The 23,894-nt window shown below is 53.6% G+C and overlaps 2 protein-coding genes across 7 annotated transcripts in view; both read left to right on the top strand.

Moving 5' to 3' along the window:
- The window catches only part of KLHL22 (kelch like family member 22), a 39,121-nt gene extending 33,507 nt beyond the window's left edge, over window positions 1–5,614 (top strand). For all 6 annotated transcript variants that reach the window (XM_081287648.1, XM_081287650.1, XM_081287647.1 and 3 more), the window contains exons 6-7: window positions 949–1,182; window positions 4,612–5,614. In XM_081287648.1, coding sequence (XP_081143774.1) covers window positions 949–1,182; window positions 4,612–4,977 — 600 coding nt within the window. In that variant the 3' untranslated portion in view covers window positions 4,978–5,614. The remainder of the gene's footprint in view (window positions 1–948; window positions 1,183–4,611) is intronic.
- Window positions 5,615–9,819: 4,205 nt separating this feature from the next.
- Window positions 9,820–21,496, top strand: SCARF2 (scavenger receptor class F member 2). Its single transcript, XM_081285649.1, has 11 exons — window positions 9,820–10,129; window positions 14,964–15,022; window positions 15,114–15,215; window positions 15,414–15,933; window positions 16,033–16,251; window positions 16,395–16,523; window positions 17,119–17,222; window positions 17,299–17,416; window positions 17,626–17,741; window positions 18,849–19,001; window positions 19,785–21,496. Exons 1-11 carry the CDS (start codon window positions 9,966–9,968, stop codon window positions 20,690–20,692), a joined length of 2,592 nt encoding a protein of 863 aa, XP_081141775.1. The 5' UTR covers window positions 9,820–9,965; the 3' UTR covers window positions 20,693–21,496.
- The last annotated feature ends 2,398 nt before the right edge of the window (window positions 21,497–23,894 follow it).

The raw sequence follows: 23,894 nt of genomic DNA, 5'->3' as shown, positions 1-23,894 counted from the left end.
ACCATTGAAGGAAAATGTGGAGGGGTCTCTATTTCTTCCAATTACATGTACATATGCATCTACACTTGCCTTAAAATTAAATGTTTTGTTAAAAAATAAACTTCCACATTGACGATAGAAGACCAAAACCCTTGGTATGTTTTCTGCCCACTATTCTATCCACCTCTCTGTCTCTTTGCTCCAGTCACATGGCCTAAGTTAGTGACTATTGGTCTTGAATCTCCTGGAGCCTCTACCCACTGTGGGCTTCTCTCCCTCCAAACCAAGCAGTGCTTGCTATGTGTTGGCCTTCTGGGTGTAAGTGAGTGAGTCCTGGAGGCAGTAGGGCTAGTGTGAGGCATGTAAGGGTGGAAGTATTTTCAATCCATGGTTGGTTAAATCCATATATATAGAACCTATAGATATGGAGGGCCAACTATATTTGATTTGTTTGTTTGTTTGACCTTTTCCTCCTCATGCCAAGTTTCATGTTGGTAGGTACGATCTCCAGACAGATTTGGAAAGCTGGATCAGCAGGCCTGGAAGGTTACTTGGCTAGTGGGAGTGGGTACAATGGAGGCCACTGAGAATGGGTGATCGTTTCCCTGTGCTGTGGCCTTCTCCCTGACTGGCTGTAAAAAATACCTTAATTTTCTTGGAGTCCCCCCCACAGATGTTTCCTTTAGGGACAGAGGAAAGACAAAGGTCTCATTTGATCTCTGGGTCTGTACATGAGTCACCTATTGGGAAGAAGTCAGGGGTCGATGAACAGGAGTATAAGTCCAGCAAGAAGCCAGGGAATATTCTCCCTAGCATGTCAGGAACAATTCAGGAAGTGGTGAAACCTTGAAGCGTCATCAGGCAGGTGTGAGGTGGTGATTGGTTTTTGGCAGAAGCTGCTTGGCTGCTCTTTTCACTCTTGCACTTTTCTTCCTTCCCTTCCCTGGTTCTCTTGGTGGCCCCACATAGGTGTATGCCCACGCAGGTGCAACACTGGAGGGGAAGATGTATGTTACCTGTGGCCGCAGAGGGGAAGACTACCTGAAAGAGACACACTGCTACGATCCAGGCAGCAACACCTGGCATACACTGGCAGATGGGCCTGTGCGGCGAGCCTGGCATGGCATGGCCACTCTCCTAGACAAGCTGTATGTGATTGGGGGCAGCAACAATGATGCCGGCTATAGGAGGGACGTGCATCAGGTAAGCCAGGGCCAGGGCTGCCCACTTAGGTCATCAGAGCAGTTTTAAGTTCATAGCACATGAACAGAAGATGTAGATAGCTCCCATGTATTTTCTGCCCCTACACTTGCACAGCCTGCCCAATTATGGGGTGGGGAGCATATGTGTTAAGTCGGTAAACCTGCAGTATCATATCTCTTTTTTTTTTTTAAACAAAAAAGAATTTATTGGAAGGATACTTAGATCTCTCACCGAATCTTTCAAAAAGTTGAACAACTAGAACAAAAAGCAAGGCTTCTGATTTCACTTTTTTTTTTTTTTTAAATCATAGACCAGCCACTGAATACATACCACTAAGACAAAAAAGTAATGTGCTGATGTGCCCCCATCAGTTCAAGTGACCACTCCCAGGCCAACAATTCCCTGTGATCAGTGTGGCATTGTACAGAGTTTGGGCCAGGAGAGCAAGCTTGGCAGCCAGGCCCCAAGTACTTCCATAGTGACTTCTGGATTCCTTTCTACCAAGCCTGATATGATACTGCTTGTTTTAGTCCACTTATTCATCAGTATGATCAATCAGTATCATCAAAAGAACTGACAAGAAAAATTTTAAAGGAGGAAAATTTTGTTGGGAGCTCAGTTTCAAAGATCTCATTTCATAGACAGCTGGTGTCATACTTCTGGGCCCAAGGTGAGGCAGAACATAATGGTAAAAGAATTAGCATAAGAAAGCAGCTTAGGACATGGCAACAAGGAAACAGAACTGCACTGGCACATCTTAAACCCCAAGTCAAGTTTACATGAAGGTTCTTTTTTTTTTTTTTTTTAGTAGTAGTAGTTGGACACAATACCTTTATTTTATTTATTTTTTTATGTGGTGCTGAGGATCAAACTTCATACATGCTAGACGAGCTCTTTACCACTGAGCTACAACCCCAGCCCTGAAGTTTCACTCTTGGTCTTGCACATTCTATGGGTTTAAATAAACATATAATGACTTGTGTCCACCATTACAATATCGTACAGAATAGTTTCACTTGTGCCTTTATTATTAGTAAAAACTTAAAACTTATATTGCTGGGTATTGTGGCATGAATAATCCTAGCTACTTGGGATGAAGATAGCTTGAGCCCAGGAGTTCAACACTAGTTTAAAGTAAGAAACTTTTATTATTAAGTTAATATAACCACATTGCAGAACATGGCTATAAAAAATAGATAAAGGTGAGGAAAACTAGTTTCCTAACTGGCCCCTGCATCATTGGTTTTCAGTTGTTCTAACTGTGAATGCTTTGAATGGTTTCTGCCTAATTCCATCAGAGGGCATCCCAATATTCTTTCCTTGCTGACATTTGTTCTGGGCATTCTTCAGTTTAACACTCAGTTTTCATAACAGTAGCCTGTCCTGCCCCTCCCATAGCTTTGTAGCATTCTATCAAACTGATGTGTCATTTGGATTCATATAGATTTAACCATTCTATATAACATGATGAATAATATTTGATTTGAACAGCTTTTCAGGCATTTTGGATTATTTCCTTAGTTTCGTGCAGTGGTTCTCAAAGCATGGTCCCCAAACTAGTAACCTCCACCTCTCCTGGGATTGCTGCATTAAGAAGGCAGGTTCTCAGGCTCAGCCCCCCAGATTCCTCATTCAGAAGCTCTAGGGATGGGACTTGGCTGTCTGGGTTTAACACACCCTCTCATGGTAAGAACCTGGGGCAGTACAATTAGTTTTTGATTGCTGCCATAACAAATCTCCACAAACTTAGCAACTTAACATAAGTTTATTATTATGGTTCTGTAGGTCATAAGTTTAACAGGCAGAAGTCAAGGTGTTATTGGGCATCTTTCCTTCATGGAGGCCCTAGGGAAGGATCCCTTTCTGCTTACTTGGGCTTTTGGCAGAATTCAGTCATTGGTGGTGGTAGGACTAGCTGACTGTTGGTTAAAGGCTTCTAGAAGCCACTCCTCTTCAAAGTCAGTGAGGGCAGATTGAGACCTTTTCATTTCTCTCTTCTGTCTGGCTTTCCCTTTCCACTTTTTTTTTCTTTGAATTTTTTTTTTTTTTTTTTAGTATTTATTTTTTAGTTTTCGGCAGACACAACATCTTTGTTTGTATGTGGTGCTGAGGATCGAACCCAGGCCACATGCATGCCAGGAGAGCGCGCTACCGCTTGAGCCACATCCCCAGCCCTCCCTTTCCACTTTTGAGGACTTGTGCAAATGCTCTTCCATTTATAGTGGTGTTATGTCTTTGATAAACTCATAGTAAACTGAAAATATCCTAGGTCAAAACTGTATTTAATTCACCTAACCTACCAAACATCACAGTTTAGCCACACACAACCAGGTTGTTTACTCTCGTTATTGAGTGACTGACTGGAAGCTTGCTCCCTCTGCCTAGCATTGCAAAAGAGAATCATACCACATATGCCTCATCCCTGAAAAGGTCACAGTTCAAAGGATTTCTACAGAATATGTATCACTTTTGCATCATAAATTGAACTGTCTTAAGTTGGTGGACTCAGTGAAACTATTCTGTATGATATTGTAAATAATTCTACCCCTCCCAAAAAAAAATCCCACATTGAAGTTCACACCTTTAACCCCATCTGCAAAGTTACTTTTGCCACATAAGGTAACATATTCATAGGTTCCAGAGATTAGGGCTGGATGTATTTGGAGGACTATTACTCTGCCTACTAAGGCTAGTAAATCACAGTGGTTAGTCAAGAAGATAAGATTTTTATGGCTCTTAATACATATTGACAAATTCCTTTCCTGACTTATCATATAAGTTGTATGGCTTTACCACACCTTCAGCACAATTGGATTTTTGTTTTTCTTGTCCTAGAAAGGGGGGACATTTCAGTTTTGCATGTCTTGCATTAGGTTGAACATTTTCCTATGTCTTTGTTTACTGTTTTGGATAATTTTGAAGACGAGAATGTTGATGGTCATGATTAGTAAGCAACTACTTTCACTTTGCACTACCTGCTAGTGATTTTTACTGTAGGGAGAGGTAAAGATGTAGGAGTGGGATCCTTGTCATCAGTCAGCTTCAGTGTTATGGAGAGAAGAGAAGCAGTACCTCAGAATGTGCAAAATGACAGCCTGCTGAAGGGGAGACAACTGCACATATGGTAGGCAAAAGCTGGCCATGGGTTGGGTAACCTGGATGAAAGCCTATATCCAAGTGAGGCCAGAGGAGCAATACTATTCCAGACAAGGGGCCAAGAGTGGGCCTCCTGCAGACCTGGCCATCTCTGGGCAGGTCAGCATCAGGTTGCCCCATGGGCAGGATGTTTTAGCTTTGGCTCTGCATCATTCTTCCAAGGTCTATCAGAGACTGACAGGTAAGTAAGGCTGCATTGATCAGCTGGCCAGAGATGGGTTGGCAGCCTGTCCCAGCAAGCACCCAGGCTTGACCCTTGCTTTGGCTTTGCAGGTGGCCTGCTACAGCTGCACATCTGGGCAATGGTCTTCTGTCTGCCCACTCCCAGCTGGACATGGCGAGCCTGGCATTGCCGTGCTGGACAGCAGGATTTATGTGCTGGGTGGCCGCTCTCACAACCGTGGCAGCCGCACAGGCTATGTGCACATCTACGATGTGGAGAAGGACTGCTGGGAGGAGGGGCCCCAGCTGGACAACTCCATCTCTGGCCTGGCGGCCTGCGTGCTCACTCTGCCCCGCTCCCTGCTCCTTGAGCCACCCCGTGGGACCCCTGACCGCAGTCAGGCCGACCCGGACTTCGCCTCTGAGGTGATGAGTGTGTCAGATTGGGAGGAGTTTGACAACTCTAGTGAGGACTAGGGCTCCAGTTCCCAGCATCAGAGGGTGGGGTGGCAGGGACTGTAAGGGTAGTAAGACTCACAGGGCCTGAGCCAGGGCCTGGCTCCAGGGTGGAGGACCATCCTCCTGGCACCTGTGGCTCACTGGCTTCTGATGCCCTTCTTCACTCCAGCCCCTTGACAGACTTATACAGCATTTGGGGGGCTGGTGCAGACTCTGTGGCTATGGTTTATGTTATCATGGGAAATGCTCCCAAAAAGCTGTGGTCCTCTGAGGGAGTGACCAGGCCCAGTCCTCCTCAGTGAGTACTGGCATCACCAGCTGTCTTGGCCTTCCCCCACTTTCCCTGGATCTGGTCCCTGTTGGGCTAAGAAGATCCCTTATCCAAAAGGACCTGAGGATTAACAACCCAGGTGAGAGGGGCTGAGGCACATGGTGCCCTTTCCATGAACAGGTTGGGGCTTGATGAGCAGTCCTGAGTGCTGCCTAGTAGCAACCAGGGCCTTGAGCAGTTGGGAACTCCCAGGGGACAGAGAAGGAGCAGATACAAAGTTGCCTGGGACTGGTTCTAGCCATGAAAAGATCCCCTACTGCTGTTTTTCTGATCCCATGTTGTTGATAAATGAAATAAAGCATTATACTAAAGGTGTTAACTATTTTCCTGTGTCCAGACTCAATTCCTTTCCAGTGTGTCCCAGTGGCATCCCAGGGAGGCATAGATTTGCAAGGTCAGAGCTACCTTGCAGGATAGGCTGTGGCATGGAAGAGATGAGGCCCCATCCAACACCTGGAGATCATGGTCCTCCCTCAGAGAGGCATAGTAAACTCTCCAAGCTGACAGGGTGGTCATCAGGGAACCGGGAGCCTGCCCTGCTCTTGTGGCAGATGACTGTTTCACCTGCTTGAACAACCTCTCTAGTGAAGTCTACCATCCAAGGCCTGTTGAACTTTAGTCCAGCTCCAACTAGAAATCTCTTAGGATAGGGGATGCAGTTCAGTGGTATAGCACTTGCCTAGCATGTGTAAGGTCCTGGGAGTTTGATCCCTAGCACTGCAAAAATAAACAAACAGTGGGGGGCAGGCAGATAAAGTTCTGGCCTCAGCACTTGGGGAGGGAAGTGGCATCAGGGGAAGAACCACGAGACACTGTCCTGATTGGAGGCACCTATGCCTAGCTCCTCCCCACTTCCTGACTGCATTTCTCAGGCATTCTCTAGATGGCCCTCAGATATCTTGTTTCAACGACCATGCTGGTACAACAGATGAGACCTACCCTGGGCTATTTTCACTAGTGCCTCTCCTCCCATCTAGGAGTTATCAGACACATCCTGTGCCCCCAACAGATCAGCTGGTGATCTGGCACAAACCTTGCCACTCTGCCCAGCTTCCAGGATACACAAAGCTTTCTTCTACTTGAACACGTTTCACTCTACACTTTCAAGTTCATACTGCAGGCCTCCCTGAAGGAAATTGTTGTGCAAATGGGTTGGGCAGGCAACTGGGCAGAGCATGGGAATGACCAGGTCATCTGACTAGTACCCTGTCATGGAAGAGGAAAGAATGGAGAAACAATACATTTTACTTGATGGGAGGATTGCGGCAGAGGTACAGATGATGGGTTGCTCTGTATTCTCCTTTTGGGATCCCCTGAGGACTGTGGGCCCTTGGAGTTGACATTTACTCTCATGGCTGCCTGTGTGACCTTCATCTTGGGACCTGGATACCTCTGAGGACAGGACATTACCCTAGACACCTCAGTGTGGCATACCCAGTGTTGACCTCAAGTGGGTCACTTCCAATAGGGCAGGATGGCCATTTCTGGTGTCATCTCCCCTGCTCCTGAGGGTGAGATGCAAGAACATGGGCTCAGTGTAGGAACTTACTCTGTCCATCTCGGACCCTGCTTCCTACATCTCTGCCACCATTTAGCATGCCAGGGCAGCAGTTCCTGTAGGACCCCAGAGGTTTCTGAAAAGGAAGAGTGCCAGAAATGCTTAGCCACTCTCTGCAACGTCTCCAGCCTGCTAGCACTGTCCTCACCCGAGCTAATCATGGCTACAAGCTTGCAGTAGGTATCTGATCTGCAGAAGGACAAGAAGAGCCTGCTGAGTTCTGGGTAGTATAAAGAGGGTAGAGTGTACTCTGGCAGGACTGGGTGGTAGCCCAGTCTACAGTTGTCAGTCCTCAAAGGTCCACTTGGCATACATGGGCACCACATTCTCCTGCCTGTGAATCTAAGCAGTCCTGCCTGTGGGCTTGGGCAGTCTAGCTGGGCCCTCCTGTGGCCATACTCTTTAGAACTTGCTCTCATGAAAAACCCTCCCTCAAGGTCCACCTCCTTCAGAAGGTCACCCTGGCCAGAGCTAGATGGCCAGAACAGGGCTTCTTGGTTGGCCCGTATCTGTGGGATCCTGTGAACCTATGTCATCTTTATCCTGGGGTTCACCTGGCACCAGACCTGGCAATAAGATGATCATATTTCAACCATATTTCTTTGTCTCCTGCTGAGGGGATGGGTGCCATGGTGGCTGGGACAGATGAAGGACCTGCTTGCAACACCAAAGTCACTACCCACTGCATGGTATCTGCAATGGAGGAAGCTAGGGAGCTGAGACAAGGCTAAGGATAGTCCTTGTCCTGAGGGCAGTGGGGAACAGTCATCCCAAAGCTGTCATCCCCAAACCAATGTAAGATCACACTCATCTGTCTGGGTGGCACATATACAGGGCTGGTAGAGATTTGAGACATTTAGGAGGTCCTGATAATGGGTGTGGGGTGGAGGCATTTTCCCTTTACAGATGTGGGGAAGAGGAAAGAAGTTGATGGAGTTGGAGAAACCTATTCATGAATTTGGCCCAGCTGAGGTGAGTATCCTCTCCATCCCAGGAGGTCACTGCTTATAAAGCCAGGAGTTAGCTGGGGACAAACACTGAAGGGCAGGGAACTCTACTATCCTCTATTGGCAGCAGCAATAGGGAACCTCTAAGGGACAGGCATTCAGCATTGGGAGGGCATTGCTGAGGTCAGGGCAGTGCCTAGGCTGATCCGCCCAGAAGTGGTTGGCATGTTTGCTTGTCCCCAGAAGTGTTTGCATTTGTGACCACATTAAATGCACTTCCCCTTGAACCCATCCTACTTCTCTCCTGCACCAGCAAAGCTGAGGGCTGAGAGGCCCCACTTCCCATATTCCCCACTCTCCTCCTCCTCATCCTAACCTCCACCACCTGCCTGCCAGCCTGTTGATGCCTCTGGCCTTGGGCCTGTCAGTGACTGTTTCTGAGTCCAGTCCTCCAGCTCCACCCACCACACTGCCTGTGTTCCCTCCTTCCCCAGGGAGCTTCTGGCCTGCTGCTGTGCCTGCCACCAAGAGAAAGCAGGTGCCCTCTCATTGCTCAGGCCCTCCCACTTTAAGTCCTCAAAAGATAAACACTTTCTAGTTGACCATCAGGAATAACTGTGCTTCCTGCCAACACTCCCTGCTCCTTGGGCCTGGAGTAAGGTCTGTCCCTGTACTCCTCAGACCCAGTTTTCCTGCTTTTTCCATAGCTCCCTGTGGCTCCATTCTGCTCCCCTCCTGCACTGTCCCTTTGCTGTGTGCTCTCAAAACATTGAAAGGTTTGGTTTCTTTGCTGCCCAGTGAGGCCAATGACAGGATAACACAGTGGTGGGAGAGAAAAGAGCTTTATTGGCAGCAAATCAGCAAGTTGGAGGATTGAGGGCTCTCACCCTAAAGTCCCATGTTGCTTTGGAGTCTCAGGTCCTAAGCTTATATAGGGATTTTTAGGAAGTATATTTTTAACCATAGTCAAGGGAGCACCAGGGGTGGTCATTAATTTTGCATCAACCAGCTCTTCGGAGGAGCATCTTGATGTTATCTTGCTATCTTAAGGTCACCAGACATTCTTGGTTCCTATAAATCTAAAGAAAGACTACTGGTTAAGGGGGTCTTATAATTGATATTTTCTTGTTCTCCTTTTCCTGATAAAGCTGACTTTAGTAGTCATTTATTTAGGGAGTCAGATACAGAGGAAGCATAGTAAAGGAGAGAAGTTAATTTAGAAGAGGAGAGAAGTGAGGGAGTCAGTGGTTTCACTGGCCTGATGTGGTTTCCACTCTCCAGGCCCGACTCCTAGACTTTTTCCTCTGGGATCTAACAGCCTTCTCAAGCAGAATCCATCTTCTAGGCTCCCCCAGTTCCTTTCCACCCCTTGATAAGGGCTGCAGGATTTCAGCTCCCATGTCCATGCTGCCTCCCTCTGTCTTTACTTCCACATTCTATTACAGCCCACGTCTGGACCATTTTACCCTCTCTCCTGTCTGTCCCAGCAAAGCTCCCTTTACCCAGGCCTCTCGTCCAGACGCAGGCTACCCACAGGCCTCGAGCATCCTGCTTAGTCCGTTTCTTGCGCTCTTGGATTGCTGGGAGTGTGAGGGAGGTGCTGACAGCACACTAGCACAAGGGCTTCCAGTTCCCCAAACCGTGATGCCGGCTTGTGGCCCAGGGCTGTCTCTCGATCCCCTTCCATTGGCCGGTACCAAGGAGCTAGAGTAGGGGATGATTTGGAGCGGTGCGCTGTACATCCCTCACCCCACTTCCCGCCCTGGGCCTGGCTGTGCAGTGAGCACGCAGGGGCAGCTGCTCCCGTGGATGTCTGACGAGGGGAGGGAAAGGCAGGGGAACGGAGGACTCCTCTGGCTGGCCCCGCGGCCCTTCCCTCCCCTAATGCTCGGCGGGCCTCCTTCAACTTAGTCCCCCAAGTTTGTGAGTGGCCAGGTGGGGGCGGGGGCCGCGCAGAGGGGCGGCGGCGCGGCGGGAGGGTGGGGTCTGGCGCACTGGGCGGGCGCTGCCGCCTGGCCGGCCCGCGGCTGGCCCGGGATCAGGGAGCCGATGTGGAATTTCCTGCCCGGCCCGGCGCCCCTCCTGCCGCCCCCCGCCCGGTCTCGCACTCCGCTTCCGGCCGCTCTCGTTTCTGCCGCACCCGCGCCCACCCGCGCCTGCCCCGCGCCGCATGGAGGGCGCAGGGTCCCGGGGGGCCTGGCCGGTGCGGCGCCGGGAATCCGGGAATCTGTTGCCTCTGCCTCCGCTGCTGCTACTGCTGCTCTGGCTGCTGCCCGGTACCGCGACGCCCCAGGAGCTGAACCCGCGCGGTCGCAACGTGTGCCGCGCGCCGGGGTAGGAGCCCGGCCTGGCTGGGGGAGGGGATCTAGGGGGCCGATGGGGGCTTGGAGCTGGGGCGCCCAGCATTAGAGGAGCCCCCCCCTCCCCGAACCTCCCTACGCCAAATGAGCGGGCCCCTTTGGCAGCTTTCGCTGAAGCCAGCTTCGTTCCAGGCCGATCTTGCCTCCCGGGCCACGATTGGGCATCCCAGGATACCCCATACCAGGAGTCATCTGAGGGTATAACAGAGTGTTTTGGGTGCCCAGAGGAGTGACACACGGTGTCTGAGATTTAAGAAAAGTTCCGAAGAAGAGACCCTTCTCCTAAGGGAGAAGCCGAGGAATGGCATTCCAGGCAGAAGGAACTGCATGTGCAAAGGCCCCGAGCACAAGTGGTTTGAACCTGGGGTGGGGAGGAGGGTCGCAGAAAGAAAAAGTAGCTATGCTCCAGCCAGGGGTGTCTTGAGGCAGGCAAAACTTTAAAGGACAGATTTGTCTTAGAGCGGGCGCTGTGGAAGGACGGTGATGGAGGTGAGCACCGAAAAGCTGACTTCAGAGTGGCTAGATAAGGCAGTACAAAGGACAATAACGGGCGCGGGGGACTAAAGGATGTGGGAACTCTTGGAGACTCCCAGGTAGCGATAGTGGTGCGCGGAGGGGCAGCGCAGAGTTGGGGCATCAACAGGAGCTGGCCCCTGTGGGACAGGTAAGGGACAGGCCCCGCCGGTGGTCCTGAAAATTTTCGCGGAAGGTGAAGAGAGGAGGACAGGACACTAGGAACGGCGCAGGAGTCCAGGTACCTGGATGGCTTGTGTAAGGCCACGCGAGGTCCAGGGCATCTCTGCAAAGGGGCGAGGAACGGGCGTGTGGGGGCGCTTGGGCTGGCATTGGGGGCTGCCGCACTGGTGGGCAGCTGGGGAAGCAGCCATGGGGTTCCGGGTTGGGTTCTCCTGGGGACACCCTGAGCCTCAGGTCCGGTGAAGGCCGAGTCCTGGGGCTCAGGGGTCGCTAAAGACAAGGGGCTGTAGGGGGCTGCGCGGGGTTTCCGAACTACAATCAGAAGGCGCGCAGACCCCTCCCAGCTGCGAGGCCCGCCTTGGGGGCGGGGACCGGCCTGGCCCGCCATCTGCTTCGCATCGACGCTGCCGCTGCCGCCTCCCGGGCCTCCCCGACCCCAGGAATGCAGAGGCGGCGGCGGCAGGCGGGACGGTGCGTGGAAAGGGGGAGGGCACGGTCGCCGCCTGGCTCTGTCTAACTGCCCCAGTCCTCTTCCCTTCACGGGGCCCGGTCCAGGGATAGGGATCCGGTGGCAGGATGGTCTTGTGGAGCTGCTTCAGGAAGGCGCTTGGCTCCCACTCTCCTTGTCCAGAGACCTTCCCAGGAGGCTGACTGGTTCTGTAACTAAAAGCCTAGGTTTGAGTGTAGATCCTGGTGACAGCCATCCCCAGTTGTGCAGACAGCAAATCTGTAACCTTTCTAGGCCTGTCTCTACCTCTGTAAAATGGGGTTGATGATGGGACCCACCTCATGTTTTGTTTTGTTTTGTTTTTTGGGGGACTTGCTGTGATCATGTGTGTGGAGGATTCATAGGAAGGCAGTCACTCTAAACACTGCCCTCCTGGGGTCTGGGGCCATCTCTTTTGTTACACTCCAAAGAGGACCAGGAGAGGGAGTATGTGTTCAGCCAATAAGATCTCACCTATCTGATGATGGTCCAGGGACACAGCTGACGCCAGTATTCTTGTGCCACCTCTGTGCCCATAGTGGAGACATAGTTAGAAAGCAAGTGGGTCTAGACATCTAGCAGGTGCTGGGGAGGAGGGGTTGAATTAGGGGTAGTTTCCTTTAGACAGATCTGTGGAGACCTTCTGAGAAGGTAGTAGTGAGGCAGCTATCTGGGGTAAGACCCAGAACCCAGAGGTTAAGTTGGAAACACAGTAAGGAGACTTTGGGTTGTGCAGAGCCCAGGATGGTGACGGTGAAGGAGATACCGAGAATGGAACTGGGCAGGCCACAAGGGGTTTGCTACTGTTCTGAGGACTTGGACTTCCCTGAGGGCAGTGGGAACCCAGGGAACTTTGCACAGGGAAGGATTGGAATCTGATGATTTGGCTGCCAGGTGGCAGATATATTGGGAGGTAGCAAGGCCAAAGCTGGGATCATCTAGGAAGTCAGGAGACACTACAGAAATCAAGATGGCTTTCTAGAGGCTGGGACAGCGCAATGGAAATTGATCCCAATTTAGATGTAGTTTGGAAGAGAAAGCAGGCCTAATTTTCCACTAGAGAGGAGTCAGGGATGCCTATCAGGTCTCAAGTCTCTCCACCTGGAAGGACAGGGTGACCCGAGGACATCAGGAGTTCAGTTTTGGATAAGAGTTCTCCCTGTGGTGATATTTTCCAGTGAGCAGTTGGATTTACAAGTCTGGCATTAAGAGGGAGGAGGCCAAGGCATTGTTAGTAACCTGAAGGAGCTAGTGTGACAGAACAGAGGAGAGGAAAGACCTGAGGATAGGGACAGAAAACAGAGGAGAGGTGTCTTGAGGGAAGGAGATCCTAGGTAGTGCCATGGCAGGTAGAAAATCTTCTCTGGCTGGATTTGGGGAAGAACAGGGTCAGGCACAGGTACATGCGTGGGCTTTAAGATGGGCAAAATCACAGTGAGTTGGTACCACAGCAGAAATAATGATGTCTAATTGGGGCAGCCTGCAGCTTGTCATGCTTGCTGCTGGGGCCTGGCTCCCCAAGGTCTTGCCCACCTGTAGAGCGATCATAGGAACTGTTCCTTGTACCAACTGTCTCTCTCCACCTCATCTTTCTAAAATCTTAAGCATGTGGCCTTGCCACACCAGCCTGCCCCTCTCTGCTAGCCCTTCCAAGAAGGAAGGACTCTTGTTCTCCATGAATCCAAATGGACTTTGTTCTGCCAGTGGGTATTGGCTTTGCTGCAATGTGTCCCTGGTGCCTACTGTGCTGGAGATGACCAACTAGACTCAGAGGCTTTCTGGAACCTACTCCCAGAGAGCAGGATCATAAACCACAGCCTAAGGCAAAGCTCTTAGTATTTGCTAAGTATTGCACACATCTTGGCCCACTTAATCCTCCTGCCAAACCCAAGGGCTTCATACTATAGCTAAGAAGCCTGCTGCTCAGAGATGTGAAGCTCCTTGCCTGAGGTCACACAGCAAGTGGCAGACCCAGCATCAATTCCTGTTGAGTGTGGCTCTAAAACCAGGCTCCTAGCCACAGAGCCACCAGAATGCCAGACTGTCCTAGACAGAGGTGTGGTCAGTGTTTCTGGAGACATCCCAGCAGGCTTTCTAATAAGGCTACTTGCAGGAGAGAATCTCCATCTAGAGACCAGGGTTTAGAACTAAGCAGAAATTGGAGGAGGATGGCTGGTGTACTTGGGTCTCCCTGTAGATGGGTTCCTTGGAGCCCTTGGGTCAGAACTGGATGATGGAGGAAAATCCAAGGGCAGAAAATGGGGACAGGAAAATCCAGGCCTGTTTTGCATTCCTGTTTGTAGTTTCCATTTGTGTGTGTGTGTGTGTGTGTGTGTGTGTGTGTGTGTGTGTAAAATATGCTGGGCCTGTTCCCCTCATTCAGGATTTTATGAGTCTTGTTCCTCAGGTCCCAACCAGTCTTTCAGTGAAAGGGGACTCCCTTGGGACTTTGGAGCCCTATCCATGGTGTTGCAGTTATCTTAAACTGGGGATGGTTGGGGGCATCTTCTGCTATAGAATTGAGAAAAAAATTCTGGGTTTGCTGAGACTCTAGGAAACAGCAGCCTCAGTGGGTGTTCCTTTTAGGCCTCCTCTGACCCCCAGCTGTGGGCACCCCTAGGCATTTTCTCCAGCTGTCATGAGCATCCTTTCCAGTCATCATGGCTTTACCTGGGCAGGGCCTCCACACCTTTGTCCTCACACACCCCATCCACTCCAAGGTTTAGGTACCACCCTGAAATGCTACAGTTAGAAATCACCTTCTAGGGATTTGGGGTGTAGCTCAGTTCTGGAGCACTAGCTGTGCAAGGCCCTGTATTTGAACTCTGGTACTGTCCAAGTTTTAAAAAATCACTTTTGTAAATCCAAATAAAATTAAACATGAGCAAAACAGTAAGTATAAGTAGATGCACTGATGTTTTCTTCCTCCATTCCATGTCTTGCCAGCATCCGAGAGCTCTGAAGTTTTACTTTTCTTATGAACATGGAGAACCCCCTTTGTGCTCTGCTCCACTCCTAGTAGAGAGGCAGGCCCCACCCTGCCTTCCTCTAGGAGTCCTGCCAAGTGGACTCCTGTGTCCACAACCCACTTCACCCAGAGACTGCGCATCCAACCTTGGTGCTTATCCCTAACTGGGCATTCAGGTGTGACCAACTGGTCCAGCTGATCTTGGTGCTGGCCCAGTCATATCACATCTGGATCCTGTCACTGATCCAGCCAGGCCCTCCATCCTGAGATGTCCTAGACCCCTGTCTTGGCAGGGGTCCTGGAAGCCCAAGGTTTGCTCTAGCCCCCACCTCATAGGGCCTTTTTTCTCAGACTTAGTGGCTGGTGAGGAGGGCATTGGAGGGTGGGATGGGAGGGATTGGGGAGTCCTTGTGGGTGGGAGGGCTGGGAAGTTCTTAGAGGTTAGCTGTTTGGTGGTGTACCCTTTGCTTCCTACCAAAGGCTGGAATTTGTGTCTTATCCACTGCCATCTCCCATACTTCCAACAAATAACCACTTCCCTAGGGCAGGACCCAGGGAAGCAGGGGAGGCTGCTGGGGAATCCTTGTAGGGGTGGAGATTAGGGAAGGGATGCAGAGGAAGGAGCCTCAGGTTCAGTAGTCTTCCTTCTACTCTCAGCTCTCAGGTGCCCACGTGCTGCGCTGGCTGGAGGCAGCAGGGGGATGAATGTGGGATAGGTGAGTGGGACATCCCAGTGGTCTGGGTAGGGGGGTGGGGGGACGGAAGTGGAGAGAACAGTCGTGGCAGCTCAGCCCCTCTTGTCCGCAGCTGTTTGTGAAGGCAATTCCACGTGCTCAGAAAACGAGGTGTGCGTGCGACCGGGCGAGTGCCGCTGCCGCCATGGCTACTTCGGTGCCAACTGTGACACTAGTGAGCGCGGGCAGGGTTGGGTACAGGAGATGAAGCTGGAGAGCTGGGGGGGGGGCGGCGGGGATAAGCCAGGAATAGAGTTGGGGGTGGAGCCAGGTCTGATCCTAGATTGAATCAGTCTACGGGATGGGTCGCCTAAGGCAGGGATTGGGGGTGGGCACCCAGACACTCGAGCCTCCTACCCCCTCGTTCCTGCAGAGTGCCCGCGCCAGTTCTGGGGCCCAGACTGCAAGGAGCGATGTAGCTGCCACCCGCATGGGCAGTGTGAAGACGTGACCGGCCAGTGTACGTGTCACGCGCGGCGCTGGGGTGCGCGCTGCGAGCATGCGTGTCAGTGCCAGCATGGCACGTGCCACCCGCGGAGCGGCGCGTGCCGGTGTGAACCCGGCTGGTGGGGCTCTCAGTGCGCTAGTGCGTGCTACTGCAGTGCCACATCGCGCTGCGACCCACAGACAGGAGCCTGCCTGTGCCATGCAGGCTGGTGGGGCCGCAGCTGCAACAATCAGTGCGCCTGTAACTCGTCGCCCTGTGAGCAGCAGAGCGGCCGCTGCCAGTGCCGCGAACGCACGTTCGGCGCGCGTTGCGATCGTTATTGCCAGTGCTTCCGCGGCCGCTGCCACCCTGTGGACGGCACGTGCGCCTGCGACCCGGGCTACCGCGGCAAGTACTGTCGCGAGCCGTGCCCCGCCGGCTTCTATGGCCTGGGCTGTCGCCGCCGGTAAGCGCGGGGCCACAGCAGGGGAAGGGAGAGGGCCACTTAATGGAGGTGGGGGTTAGGCGGGTCCTGGCCCCGCCTGGTTTCCTGACCCTTCCCTAGGTGCGGCCAATGCAAGGGCCAGCAGCCATGCACCGTCGCCGAGGGCCGCTGCCTGACGTGCGAGCCCGGCTGGAATGGAACCAAATGCGACCAGCCGTGTGCCACGGGCTTCTATGGCGAGGGCTGCGGCCATCGCTGCCCTCCCTGCCGCGACGGCCATGCCTGCAACCATGTCACCGGCAAGTGTACGCGCTGCAACGCGGGCTGGATAGGCGACCGGTGAGCAGCCAGTGCCTGCGTGGGCCCAGACACGTAGCGCTCCGTCCTAACTCCCCCCACTTCAAGGATCTCTGCAGAGTGTTCTGTAAGCTATGTGTAGATTTGACTCCATTTCCACTGTTGCCTCCTGCCCTCTTTCCAAGGTGTGAGACCAAGTGCAGCAATGGCACTTATGGCGAGGATTGTGCTTTCGTGTGTGCCGATTGCGGAAGCGGTCACTGTGACTTTCAGTCGGGGCGCTGCCTTTGCAGTCCTGGTGTCCACGGGCCCCAGTGAGTGCCCTGGGCCCTGGAGAGGGTTAAAGGGTTATGTAGCCAACATGGGGCCCTCCAGCCAGACCTAACAGGGGTGGAAGACTTGAGATCCGGGCTGGTCTTTCAGCTCTAGACTGGGCTATCACCTCAGTCTTGGCCCCTCACTCCAGCTAGGGAGTGGTAACAGCTTCTTTGAGGAGAATTGTACCCAGGTGTGGAGCTTGCGCTCGGACCAGGATCTGGCAACCAATTAAATCTGTGGTCAGTGGGTTCCCAAGGTGACCCTAGCCAGTGTAGGGACCTCCATTTACAGTCACGGGTCTGTTACTGGAGGGAGCTCCTCCTCCTACCCACACACAAAAGTCAGCCCCAGGAAAAGGTCCAGTGAGCAAGAATCCTCCAGACCCCCTCAGCAGATGGTGCCCACGTTCAGTTCCAAAATATTGATCACCCAATGTGTGCCTATCCACAGGTGAGGTAGGCTTCAAACTGTAGAGAATTGAGCTAGACATCCTGGCTGTGGGACTGGATTCTGATCTTGGTGGCCTGGAAGAGGGAGGGAGAGGCATCAGGGAGGGTTGCTGTGGCCTGCCCTGATCCCACGACCCCGCAGCTGTAATGTGACGTGCCCGCCTGGGCTCCACGGAGTGGACTGCGCCCAAGCCTGCAGCTGCCACGAGGACTCGTGTGACCCGGTTACCGGTGCCTGCCGCCTGGGTGAGTAGGTGATGAACGTCTGGTTAGAGAACGTGGGGAGCTGAGGGCATTCGCGTTGACCCAGTGTCCCCCATAGAGACCAACCAGCGCAAGGGTGTAATGGGCGCAGGAGCGCTGCTCGCCCTTCTCCTCGGCCTGCTGCTCTCTCTGCTAGGCTGCTGCTGCGCATGCCGCGGCAAGGAACCCTCCCGCAGGTAAGGTCAGAGTTCCCTCCCGCTCTCCCGGTGTTTCCGGCGTACCCTCTGTAGCGCTGTTGCGATCACCTGGGCCTAGACCCGAGCTCTTCCCCAGCCCAGTCCCGCCCCGGGATCGTCACCACGCCACCACGCCCAGTCAGCCTTTCGGCTTCTGCGGAGATCTACCCTCCCCTCCAGATCCCTTCGCTCAGGCCCCTCTCCCGCAGGGAGCTCTCGCTTGGAAGGAAGAAGGCGCCTCAACGCCTGTGTGGGCGCTTCAGCCGTATTAGCATGAAGCTGCCCCGGATCCCACTCCGCAGGCAGAAACTGCCCAAAGTCGTAGGTAAGAATAAAGGCGCAAGGTCGCTGGGAGAAACACTTTCTCGCAAAGGAAACTACGGGGAAATTGGTCGAAGGCATTCAGGGCTCAGTGCAAAACTTTTTTTGAGTTTTGATGTGCGTGGAGGTGAGGAGGGAGGTGCGACCAGAGGGAAGGAAAGAGGATATTGCTTTGGGTGAGGAAGGCAGGAGTAGATGTGGGGGCGCGTGTGGAAGGCTTGGGATCTGTGAGTAATTGCATCAGGGTTATATGGATGACATCTCAGCCCATCGGGCCCCTCAGTCTGTTGGACTATTACTATGTCCCTACTTGGAACTGCAGGGGGACATATGGGCCTGTGGGCGTGGGAATGTTCTGCCCCAAGGAGAAGATCCACCTTCCTGCTTGGATCCTCAGCAATGCCCTTCACTCTTCCTGGAAAGAGAAGGCTGGTCCCTCTCCTCAATGCCCCAAGGGCTCTGGAGGTTTCGCGTCATGCTGCTGCTCATCTGCCTGTGCTGACACAACTCTCTTTTCTAAAAATTGGTGGGAGAGGATCAGATTCTTGATAGATAAAAGGAGACATATGAGAAAACCCTTTGGTCCATGCAGCAGCATAGTATCAGGGGACTCAGGTGTGGAATGGATACCAGCCAGCCAGTCTCTGGGATTCCCCATTGTAGGGTCTTGTATCCCTGGAGGCCAGGCCTGGTGGGGTACAGGTTGCTGAGATGGGCTGAGCCAAAAGGTGGTCTTGCCACTGGTCTCAAAAGCACTCCAAGGCTACCTGGGTCCCATGAGGTAGGGTTCAAAGCATGGCTTGGAAGTCCTGGTGGCCTGTCCAGCAAAGTGGTCTCTCTAGCTATCTCTTTCTGACCTTGCCCAACACTTCATGGCAAACTTTTCAGCTCCCTGGCTATACACACTTGCTTTGCATCTCTTACATAGTGTTCCTTCTTGTCTGTCTTTGCTGGGTTCGCTGCTATGCTGGTCCAGTTTCATTCTACCTGTTGAATCTTGTCCCACCCACAGTCTTAGGGTAGGGCTGGTTTTGATCACTCCTTTCACATTTGGCTAATGAGGCTGGGCGAAAGGAGAGCCCCTGGCAGCTCTGCCTCACTCCTTCCCCAGTGGCCCATCACGACCTGGACAACACCCTCAACTGCAGCTTCCTGGAACCTCCCTCAGGACTGGAGCAGCCCTCACCATCATGGTCTTCCAGGGCCTCCTTCTCCTCCTTTGATACCACAGATGAAGGCCCTGTGTATTGTGTACCCCATGAGGGTAAGTATGGTCTTGCCTGGGCGTCCCTCCAGCCCAGTGAAATGGGGGTGTGGGGCATGCAGTATAGGGAGCAAATGCATAGTGACACTATTTAACTGGGAGTTGGTGACAAAGCTGAAACTGAAAAGGTGGACTCTGCCATTCAGTGCTGGCTGAAGGGGTGTGGAGACAGTGGGCTCTCCTATTATAAGTTGTGGGGCAAGTTCACCTCCCAGGGTTGGAGGAGGATGGACCAGGCAGAGGAAATTTCTGGACCTGGGTTGGGAGAGGCAGAGGAGACCGAAGAGAGGATTCATAGGATATGGGCCTAGGGCTCCCAGACAGCAGGAAGGAGCCTGAATGGTTGGGATGCTGGCCTCCCTTCTGCCTTGACCATTCCCCTGGGTGACTTTGGGTGGGTGACTAACCTCTGAGCCTCAGAAGCCTTACTTCTTCAAGAAGGATAATGGAATCCCTTAGAGATATTGGGGGGTCAGATTTGATGATGGTGGCTCCCAGTGTGGGGGGTATGGTGAGGAAGGGGGGCAACAACCAACCAGAGTTGGAGTAAATCCCCCCAAACATGCCCTTCACTCTCCAGTAGTCAGCCACACATCCTGGGGTTCTGAACTGTTTGTGGTTGGTGCTATGAATGTGCAGGGCACACCTGGATGCCAGGGCAACACCACTACAGCCGGGTGTAGGCAGGGTCCCAGGCAAAGTGAAGGGAAAGATTTATGCCCTGGATATTGACCAGCTGGAGCTACTTCTGGAGGTGTGACAGGCCTGCTCTTCTCTTGTCAGAGGTTGCAGCTGACAGCCGAGACTCAGAGGCCCCCATTGCTCCTGCCGAGGCTCTGGCACCTTCTCCTGCACCCTTGAGCACTCCCGCATCAGCAGAGGAAGCAACTCCCCTCCCTGCATCTTCCGACAGCGAGCGGTCAGCTTCCAGCGTGGAAGGGCCGGGCGGGGCGCTATACGCTCGCGTAGCCCGGCGCGAGGCCCGGCCGGCCCGGGCCCAGGCCGAGGCTGGGGGCTTGTCCCTGTCGCCATCGCCCGAGCGCAGAAAGCCGCCGCCACCTGACCCCGCCACCAAGCCTAAGGTGTCCTGGATCCACCGCAAGCATGGCGCAGCTGCCGCGGCCCGAGCGCCCTCGCCGCCACCTCAGAGCCCCGAGACTGCGCCCAGCCCCAGCAAAAGAAAACGGACACCCAGCGACACGTCGGCGCGGCCTGAAGAGCCCGGCAGCCCACGGGCCCGCGACCAGACGCCCAGGCCCCCGGGGCTGGCCGAGGAGGCTTCAGCCCTAGTCACTCCCTCGCCGCCCCAGGCCCGAGCGCGGGGCCGCGGCCCCGGCCTCTTGGAGCCTACGGACACCGTTGGTCCCCCACGCAGCGCGCCCGAGGCCGCATCTATGCTGGCGGCAGAGCTGCGTGGCAAGACTCGCAGCTTGGGCCGCGTCGAGGGGGCCCTAGGCGCACAGAGTCCTCGGGAGAAGCCGGCGCCGCCGCAGAAGGCCAAGCGCTCTGTGCTGCCCGCCTCGCCGGCCCGAGGATCCCTTGTGCCAGAGGTAACTGGGCCAGAAAAGGCGGTGGCCGGAGCGCTGGCGCCCGAGACCCCTCGGAAGAAGACCCCTATCCAAAAACCGCCACGCAAGAAGAGCCGGGAGGCGGCGGGCGAGCTGAGCAGGGTGGGAGCTCCCACCCTGTAGTAGGAGCGGCCCCACAACACCCGCAGCTTCCCGGGTTTAGCCGCATAGCTTGCCACCCAGCCTTCCGCGTCCCCCGCCCAACCCTCCGTTTCTTCGGCCCAGCTTGTGCACGGAGGCCTCCCATTGGCCACGCCCCCTAGCCTCACAGCAGGAGGCTATGCCTGATTGGTTCAGGCTCCAGAAGCTGCCCATCCATCGAAGAGAGCTCAGGCACGAAGTTCCCCATTCTATTGGTGGAGACCCGACAAGCCCATAGAAGACAATTCCTTCGTCATTGGCCGGTTATTGAGCTCTCCGACCTACCTGCGTCTCATTGGCCAAAGCCAGGAGGATTCCGCCTGGAGACTTCCTCTTACTGGCCAAGAGTGCACTTAACTGGGGATACCTTCTAAATGGCTGAAGACAGAATTAACTTCTGCCTCCGCTGCTTCTCATTGGCCAGGGCCTGGAGCCTTTGGCTGAAGGTTCCCTTCCTTGTGGGTAGCTTGAGGGCACTTCCACGACCCCCTGCTGGGTATCTGGTTGACCCAAGCTTTTCAGGGAGGGCTAGTCTGCTCCTCAGGGTGTTGGGCTCCCCTGTTCACCCCCAGCTCCTGCCTCCCAACCCTGGCCCCTGAGCTGTCGAGCTGGTTTCGATGGCCTCCCACTACCCTACATGCTGTGGGAACCCCAGGGGTGATTCCAATGGCCCGAGGAGATGTATTTATAGGCCCCCGGCAGGGCTACTCCCACCCTGCCCTGGGAACCCCAGGATGGGTTCCTTCTGGCAGGGGCTTGGCCAAAGCTTTCTTAATAAAGTGCCTTTCCCCACCATCTCCTGTGCTTTACTTCCTGTCTGCGGATCTTTGACAAAGTTCTCTCTCTGGTTGACACGGTGGCCCAGGCCTTTAATCCTAGCGGCTCTGGAGGCTGAGGCAGGAGGATTGCAAGTTCGAGGCTTAGTGAGGCCCTGTCTTAAAAAATAAAAAGAAAGGGATGTAGCTAAGTGGTAAAGCGCCTCTGGGTTCAATCCCCGAGAGCAAAAGAGATATTTCCCTAAAGAAATTGAATGTGACCCCTTTTAGCCTGCACTCACACTGGCAGGATCCCCTCCACCTAAGCTAAGCCTTGGAGCCAAGGTGTGCGTCTTCAGAGACAGATGGGGTATGTGTCTTGACTGGTCAGATCACAGGGCTTGCCTCTGATCTGTGCCTTTTCTACGGGCCTACACTATTAAACTTGAAGGTCAGAGATGTTTGGGGTGCTCCAGAGGCTGGGGCCAAGGGGCTAGTGGGCTGCTAATGCAGCCTCCAGTAGGGCCTCCTCTGGCACAAACGACAGTCTGCTGCTGTATAGAGCCCTGCTGTCCGCCTCAATGGGCTCCTTGTCCTCAGCCGGAAACAACTCACCCGCTTGCCCCACCCACCCGTAGAGGTGGTGGGGAGCTGGAGGGGCGGCTGTCTGGCCCAGAGCTCCTGAACTCTGCCTGCTGGCCTGGCCTTCCATCTGGAACAATTTGTCCCCCCAACACCTTCACTGCTCCACGCAAGCCTTCTAGGTGGCCTTCCTGAGCCATAGACCCTGACTTTTCCATAATTCCTACTGTGTTCCCTAAGTTTCAAAAGTTATGTCTCTCTAGATTCCTCTCATCTCCCTGCCTCTGTCTAGCAGGCCTCTTCCTGTTCTCCCCCATTTTTTGATGCCCAGCTCAGAGGCTTCTTATTCTGCCAAGGTCCTCCAACCAACTCCCTGAACCCACCCTGCAGCCCACAGGAGGCTTCATCCAACGCTGGCAGGGATCTTTCTCTGGCAGTACTCTTGCCCTTTGGCCAGATACCACATTGAAGTCAACTCTGGTCACCCATATAGGGGCTCAGCCACCTGAACAGAGATGGCCTCCTGCCACCAGCATGTATCCAGAGCAGCTGATGGGCACACCGTTCTTGTGTCTGACCTGGTCAGGCCGCATGTGGAATGCAGGCTCCCTGTCTCTGGGCCACAATGCTTCCTTTAGTCCAGCAGGACACCAGCCCAGCTGTGGCCTGAAGCTAGCTGGCCTCTGACCCATTCAGGCACCAGGTCATGCTGGCTGCTGGGGTTGAAAACACAGGCTCAAAGTTGACCAGAGAGGACAAATGCCCAGTGGGGCCCAGCAAGGACAGGACAGTGACGGTGAGAGGAGGGCAGGGCAGTAGTTTAGGTCACACTCTTGCCTATGCTGTGCCCTCAACCAACACCATAATGCTGAGCACCCTGCTGCTCCCTGACCTCCCAACCCCTATCTCAAGCTCTCCCTCCCCTCTAGCCTGAACTAGCATGATCTGGGGAAACCAGGGTGTCTCAGTGATTAGACTTCTCTGGGGTCTCTCTCTTCTGCTTGCCCTAGGAGCCTCCAAGCATCTGAGGACCAATATACAGGAGCCCTTCTGTAGGCACCTCACAGAGCAGGGACCTCTCCCCTTCCAGTGGGCAGCCCCTGCTCCTTGCCCCCCAGGAAGTTCCCCTCAACTGTCTTCAGCCCTCACTGCAATAGGCTCCTCCCCACCCCCTTGGGGCTTGCAGGAGTGCCAGCTCCCAGGGCAGGCGCCACAAAAGAGAACCGTGGCTGCTGGAACCTCTGTTGCCATGGGGATGGGGACCACAGGACCCACATCTGGTAGCGATTGAGGAAGAAAAATTATGAGTCGTGGAAAATGCAAATATTTTTTTGTAGCACAGAGCACAAAGGAATGTGGGGACTGGAAAAGGGCCTAGGCCCAGTCTGGTTTCCAGCAGGGACACGGCACATGTTACACAAAGGGTCCAGGCTGTGCACATGCACACAGCCAAACCAGCAGCTGCTTGTCCTGAAAAATGCACATTTACAACTGGACACACAGAAATATCAACTCAAGCACTCAACCTGAAAGTCACACACATGCTACACAAGGCACCAGAACCCAGAAACAGGGACAGATACACTAGGCAACAAGTACCCCCCACACAATTGGACCCCCCCAAAATAGAGACAAGCACTTGCCAGTGCACAACACTCCCTGACACACAGAAGTACCTAGACACACAATTCTCCACTAGACAGAAATGGACACCCACTCTCTAACAGAGATGCACAATTCACAACTCATAGAAGCATTTCAACACTGTACACACGCATCCAGAGAGACACAATGCAACATGTCCAGTCCACCTACAGTAATACAGAGAACTGTCAGCCTGCAAAACA

The sequence above is a fragment of the Spermophilus citellus genome (genome assembly GCF_964194105.1).
Source record: "Spermophilus citellus genome assembly, chromosome: 3".
Taxonomy (NCBI): domain Eukaryota; kingdom Metazoa; phylum Chordata; class Mammalia; order Rodentia; family Sciuridae; genus Spermophilus; species Spermophilus citellus.
This window is presented reverse-complemented; position numbering and strand designations above follow the sequence as displayed.

Excerpts from the sequence above, each read along its gene's own strand:
- SCARF2 (XM_081285649.1), top strand. The coding sequence starts at position 9,966 with ATGGAGGGCGCAGGGTCCCGGGGGGCCTGGCCGGTGCGGCGCCGGGAA. Across the intron at positions 15,023-15,113 it reads GGGGGATGAATGTGGGATAG|CTGTTTGTGAAGGCAATTCC; the intron begins GTGAGTGGGACA and ends TCTTGTCCGCAG. Across the intron at positions 15,216-15,413 it reads CGGTGCCAACTGTGACACTA|AGTGCCCGCGCCAGTTCTGG; the intron begins GTGAGCGCGGGC and ends TCGTTCCTGCAG.